The sequence below is a fragment of the Lepidochelys kempii genome, chromosome 3 (genome assembly GCF_965140285.1).
Source record: "Lepidochelys kempii isolate rLepKem1 chromosome 3, rLepKem1.hap1, whole genome shotgun sequence".
NCBI classification, from domain to species: Eukaryota; Metazoa; Chordata; order Testudines; family Cheloniidae; genus Lepidochelys; species Lepidochelys kempii.
Genome location: NC_136382.1, coordinates 50660248 through 50667074, shown reverse-complemented (window position 1 = coordinate 50667074; position 6827 = coordinate 50660248). Strand labels below are relative to the sequence as shown.

The window sequence follows — 6827 nt, the reverse complement described above, 5'->3', positions numbered from 1 at the left end:
CGGCGCGGGGAGATGCGCGACTGTGGGACGAAAGGGCGGGGAGCGCTTTTGCTGCTGTAAATCCTTTCCCCGCCCCGCCCCCCCCCCCCCCCCCCCGCTTGGACACCTACCACCCGGGCTCCCCCAGAGCCTAGCCAGCGGAGGGCAGGGGCTACCCAGGGCTTCAGAATCGTCCTATGTCGCGCTGCGGGTGTGAGGGAGCCTCGGGAAGCCTCGCTCGCTCCCCCTTCTTTCCCCCTTCTTCCCCCCGCCGCCGCCGCCGCCGCCGCCGCCTTCTGGGTGCTGCGGCCCCAGCTCCTGGCCCAGGCGGCTCCGTCCTGCCCGCTGCTTCAGCACCTTGGCCAGCGAGCGCAGCCCCCGCACCTCGCCCGCCGCCCCGGCAGCGGGGGCCGGAGCCAGCAGCCGCTCACCGCCGCCTTGCGGGTCTCCGCCCTCCAGCGCGCAGCCACCAATGAGCGGGGTGGGGAGGTAGGCGCGGGGGGGGGCGGGGGGGCTTCTTCCCGCCTCTCTAGTTAAGGCCGCTGGGACCAGGCTGTACCTCAGTGGAAGGAGCCGAGGCACGCACGGAGCGCGCGGTGGCTGTGAGGGGCAGCGCAGGGCAGGGCAGGGCACCCCGGTGGAGTTCAGGCCAGCTCCGTGCCGGCGGAGCGGAGAGAGCCCAGGTGCACAGAGCGGGGGGAGGGAATTAGGCAACAATAAGCAGTCGGCCAAGCCACCACGCCACTGCATCCGAGCAGCACCTAGGGCAGGCAGACGGTCCCAAGTGCAGAGCAGCAGCAGCGGTAGTATGGAGCAGGAGAAATATTTGCCCGAGCTGATGGCAGAGAAGGACAGCCTGGACCCGTCCTTTGTTCATGCAATGCGCCTCCTGGCTGAAGGTAAGACTTCGCTCCTCCTGGCGTGTGTCTCGCCTCTTTCACGCTGCCTTGCTGTGTTCTTAGCCAGGGGACGTGTGCTGCCATGTACAAGCAACCGGAATCCTGCGCCTCGCCTTGGACTCAGCCAAGGCATTCCGCGCCCTGGAGCAGGCATGCAGATGGCAACCCACCCGCCCCCCCCCCCACTTTTTTTTTTTTTTTTGAGGGACCAAACCTTTCAGATGGGAGAGATACCAGCAAAGATTCTTGAGACTTGCTGTCGGGATGAGGAATGACTAATCGGCTTAGCCATCGCAGGCAGTGACATGAGCAAGAGAGTGCAGCGTTCACAGAAATGCCCACTTCTGAAGTGGGAAAGATGGGGGGTGGGGGGCATTTAAAGTAAATTGTGATCAGCACATTGCTAGTGAGAGAGTGTGTGTATAGAAACTATAGTCTGTATTTCTGCAGCTTTTCTCAAGTGCAGAGTTGCTCTTTAAGCTCGTCACTCACAGGTTTCTGTAGAAATATTGAACACTAGAAATCAGAATTTCATCGCTGACCATGAAACACTGTGGAAGATGTTATTCCCTCTCTTGTGTCTACTGTACATGGAAATAACCAACGACCAGTTGCTTTGCAAAGTATGGATTGTGTTTTATATGTTTGTTGTAGTAAGGCAGAGTACATTTATTATATAGGGAGATGCTTGTAGTAAGGCAGAGAACATTTATTATATAGGGAGATGCTTGTAGTAAGGCAGAGAACATTTATTATATAGGGAGATGCATGTTGTCCCCCGGCTTTATTAGCAATAGTTTTTTCAAGCTTGTTCAGGAATAGCTCCTGCTAGCTATTGTATGGAGTAACTTGTAACATTAATTTTGGCAAATTTCAGCTTTGAGAATTGTATTTGTATATATGAAGGTGTATATTTTATTTTTCAGTACTGGAAATGCCTGTCTTTTAATGATTTGTAATTAAAATGATTTATTTCATTTAGCAAATGAGGTATTGCAATTGGGTAGGTTCTTTAGGTAGGACTTTTATATGGTTCCTTATTTTATTTACACAAAGACAGATGCTAGGTTCTCATTAAACTCCTTACATCTTGTTTTCCATGTTTAAGTATCATGTTTCGGTTTATATGATAACAGCTAAATCCACTACTATATCTATAATGCAGCATTTTGTCAGTTGACTTTTCTGTTTTGTATGGCATATCAATTTCATGACATCATTTCACTAAGGACTAGATGCATTTCTCTTAGGTTTGTACTGTGATCTAAAGTATTGCCTTGACACAAATTGGTCTTCATTATATCATCAGTGCTTGTGATATAACTACATTTTCTGCATTTCAAGACAGCTAAATTACTTAATTAGGAAGACTTTAAAACTTTATCATTCTTACTACACTATGTAGTTAGTTATTGACTACAGGCCTTATTGAAGAGGACTTCAAGAACAGAAGTAGTACAATCAGTTAAACTCTCCTCATGCTCTTTATTTCTTTTTCTTGTATATATTGTTGATTCTTTAAAAGATGGTCTAAATTGGATACAAATGTAAAAGAGAAGTAGTGACAATGAAGCATAAATCAAGATTCTGTATCCAAATCTGAAATGAAACTAAGACAAAGAAACCTGTAATGAGCTTATTAAAATATTACATCACAAATGTAAACTACCCTAAAATCTAGGAAAGTGAATAATTTTCCAAAGTTCCATATGTCTTTAAGCAAATTCATAAGCATTTAGAACTTTTTATGCTAGCACTTAAAACAATTCTTAGGTCAGCAGCCTTCATATTGTCTTTTTAAATACATGGTTTACTGATTGAGAATAAAGTTACTGAATCTAGATTTTCATAGAGTACTTCTGTCTGATAATGGGAAGTCCAGTGTGTATAATGACACACATTTAATATACTTATAATACCTATCTTGCTGCTGCAGAAACAATCACAATAGTTTTTACAGCTGGTATACTAATTTGCAGATGATGAATCTAAATTCCTTATTGCTCAAAGGGGCATATTTCTTGCACCATGCAATTTGATCTTTTCCCAGCAGGGGGAAGTATCTACTGAAAGAGTGCATTTGAGAGAGAACACATGAAATGTATAATTGAAAGTGCAAAGCAGTCAAATAAAAAAGTGTCATTTCTGAGCTTGCAGTTCATGCAAAAGTTGCATTTCAGACAACTTTTGAGATTGAGTAAATTAATACTTTACTGGTTTCTTTTGAGTATAGCTGGGGTTAAGTGTACCTGAATATTTAAAAAGACAAAGGTAAGTTGTCTCTGGAAGCTGTAGAGACTGCTAATGTAGGATTCACAGCAGATACCTGATATTAACCTTCAAAACACTATCTGTCAAGTTTTCTAGAGATCCATTTTAGATTTTTACATAAAATGACTATTAAAACAGTTTAATTAAAGTATGAGAGCAACAGATAAGGCAGCAGGAACAAATGTACTTGTTACTACTGACTATAAAAGTGCCATAGATTTTCCTTTAGAAGGGAAGAATGTATAACAGACATAAATTCATCTGGATGCCTCACAGGTAGAACAACACTGGATCACTGTAAAAGGTTTCCTATACTACTGAGTTTCTATGGGATGTCTGTTTTGGAGCCATGGCCTCAGATTCTGGATTTTGATTGTGTGAAAATAATATATGAAAATCTTCATAGCAGCCAGCTACTCTTTTTAATTACTGTTTATCATGCTTCTTGATTGGCAATTGATTTCAATTAAATGCACAGTACTGTAATGTTCTCTCTTTTTTTTCCTTCAAAGTTAAGAGCCTGTAGCATTCACTCTGACTTGAAAGTGCTGTGATTTTTTGATGTCACTTGCTAACACCTGGATGTGAGAGTAGACAAGCTTCTGTGGAATCCTTAGAGAGGCATACAAGAGATAAACACTCCATAAATACAATTTCCATGTAAAGCAACTTATTGCATTATAATATCATTTTGTTTCTTCATCAACTTTTCTAAAGAACATTATACATCTTTTTGATTGTGTATAACTTATTTAAAATGTGATTATATATTCTCCTCTTAATGTCTTTTTCCATAAATAGAGAAGGGGTTCATGCATATGTAGTTAAAGTCTGGGGACAAGATAGTGTCAGTGCTAAGCACACACAAACTCCATTTAACTTAGCAAAGATTGATGGCAATCAGCATCCAACAGAATTAGAGAGTACTATTATTATGCTGCTGGAACCCCAACTATTGTGGTAGGCACTGCGATAAAAATAGTAAGAGACAATCCCTACATTAAAGAACTTACATTCTTAACAGACAGATGAAGTATTATCTCAATTTTGGAGCTGTGGCACAGAGCAATTAAATGACTTACTCAAAATCACACAGGAAATATGTAGCACTGTCTAGAATAGAACTGAGGTGTCCTAACTCCCAGTCCAGTGCATTCACCACAACACAGTCCTTCCTCAGGATCATTATCCTGCTCCTGTAGAGATGACACCTATATCAGACTGGAAATATGGCATACATTTTTAAGTGAGAATAATTAGCCATACATACAAGGAAAACAAATATTTAACAGTGGGCTTTGACTCTAGCAGAGAAAGGTATAACACAATCCAGTGGCTGGAAATTGAAGCTAGACAAATACAGATTGAAAACCAGGTGTAAATTTTCAACAGTGAGAATAATTAACCATCAAAACAATTTTGCAAGGGTCACAATGAACTTGCCATTACTGTCAACTTTTAAATCAAGATTGGATGTCTATAAAATGTATGCTCTAAGCATTATTTAGGGGCAGTTCTATGCTCCGTGTGATACAGAAGGTCCATTCTGGCCTTGGAATCTATGAATCGTGATCAGACTGTTGGAGATGGGGAAAATATTCACAAATGTGTTATTAGAAAAACTTGTGAAACATGAATATTCAGTTCTGTAATAATTTATTCAATATATTTCCCCAAAATTCAAATCATTTATTAAAATAATATCACCTAATCCGCTTTAAATACAGTGAAACCTATGCTAATTGTGGCTGCGTACCCTGGTCTATCAGCCAGTAAAATCCAAGTCCCTGAGATAGAGTTTCTCTCTATTTATTATACTTGATTATGCAGCCACCTATTATAAAAGTCAGAATAATAACAGGCTCTTTGATGGCTCGTATTGGTAGATTGTACTGTAAATTGGTTGTAGTTTAACTTTTTTTTTACAGATAAATAAGATACTACTGCTTCTAGTAATGTGATATTCCCCATTAGTATATATGAATAGTTAATACTTGTTTTAAACAAGTAATATCTTACCTACCAATAAAACAGTAAGAAAACTTTTTGAGCTGTACCCTGCACCTTCCATATATAATATTTGTTTGTATGCCACTAGCACCAGGGCCCCATTGTGACAGGTGCTGCACAGACTCTAAGTGAGCACATGATGTGATGTATGTGTTTTTTTTTAAAAAACTTTTTGCATGAGTATAAACAAACATGAAGATGATTAAAATATCTATGAATATGTATGAAAACATGCTTGTGTGATTCATGATGTGTAAATGTAGGTGACCTATAGCAACATACAAGCTACTAAATCATCTTTTGCTTTTTAAAAAACTTCTGTCTTACAACAGTATTATCATTATTTTTAGTAAGAGATTGTCAGCAACTGGACACTCAGTCAGACCATCAGTGTAGAGACAAATAAAAATTGCCTGGAGATAACTCAAATATTGCATGGGCTATGCATGTGTGATTGTGTAAATGTCTTGCAAGATGTGATGTAAAAGACACTTGCATGCTCACCTGTAGCACAAAGAGTACAAAGACCCAAGGGAAGAAAATCCAGTCCAAACAAAAATACCTGCCCCCATTGGAAATTTCTCTCTATATCTAGAATGATAGTTCTATATTTCATGGCAATACAGTTAGCCTCGGATTTTCAAATGATGCCCTGAAGCCAGTGGGGATAAAACAATTTACACTACATGAAGATCTGGCTGTGATGCTTCTCAGGGCTACGCAAAGCTGTGAGGCACTTCACTGCAACCTGCCCTTTGTCTGAGTGTTCTTGTCTATGTCTGCTGTTGGTCAGTTCCACGACTCCATCAGCCATGAGTATCAGAAGCACTGCCCTCTCAGCCTGCCCAAGCCCCACCTCTCCACAGGTTAGTGATAGGCATGTTCCAGCCTTCCACACATCTCTCTGAAGTGTCCAGCCCCTGTTCCACTGGACACTCACAGTTTCGCTGCTCCCAAAGAAACCGTGCACTCCAGATTACCAATTCCATCTCAGATCTTTGCTCAGCTAAACACACAGCACTTAGATATGTTTATAGTGAAAACAAGCAACAATTTATTTAATAAAGCAGAGCGATTCAAATGATAGCAAGTAGAAATATTGGAAAAAATGGTTACATAGAGAAAAAAATCATAACCTATGTTCTAGAACGTAGACTTATTTAACTATGTACTTACATGATTTATGAACCAGAGCTCACCTAAAAGTCCTTCCAGCATTTTTCAGCCAAGTCTAGCTCTATTCCTATTTTTCATGAGACAAAGATGCTGCCAGCTTGTCCCCTAGGTGTACAATCCTATGAGTCTCTTTGCAACCCCAGAGATATCAACACAATCCTTTGATATTTATTGATAAACCATACATCCTCCTGCTGTGTGTTTCTTCCCGTAGATTTCATGATCTCTTATTGATTTTGCCATCTTGCTTAGTTGTAACTCCATATGAAAATAGACTTAGATTGTGAGACACACAATACACAATGACCAGTAAGTGATATAAACATCTGTTACCCTCCTCCCACCCTGGCTGAATGGAACTTGTCAGAGGCATGTCACTTCCTGGTGATCTGTCTTTAACTTCAAGGATTTAAGAACATCATTTCCAGTATAGAGGCATAACTTCTTAAATATTATCTATTCATACATTTTACAATGATTATGATGACCAGT

At 40.8% G+C, this 6827-nt stretch overlaps 1 protein-coding gene across 4 annotated transcripts in view; it reads left to right on the top strand.

Annotated features, from left to right (window-relative positions):
* The first annotated feature begins 509 nt into the window (after positions 1-509).
* KHDRBS2 (KH RNA binding domain containing, signal transduction associated 2) overlaps positions 510-6827 on the top strand; it is a 572215-nt gene continuing 565897 nt past the window's right edge. For all 4 annotated transcript variants that reach the window (XM_073336336.1, XM_073336333.1, XM_073336334.1 and 1 more), the window contains exon 1: positions 510-878. In XM_073336336.1, the coding sequence (XP_073192437.1) occupies positions 855-878 (24 nt within the window). In that variant the 5' untranslated portion in view covers positions 510-854. The remainder of the gene's footprint in view (positions 879-6827) is intronic.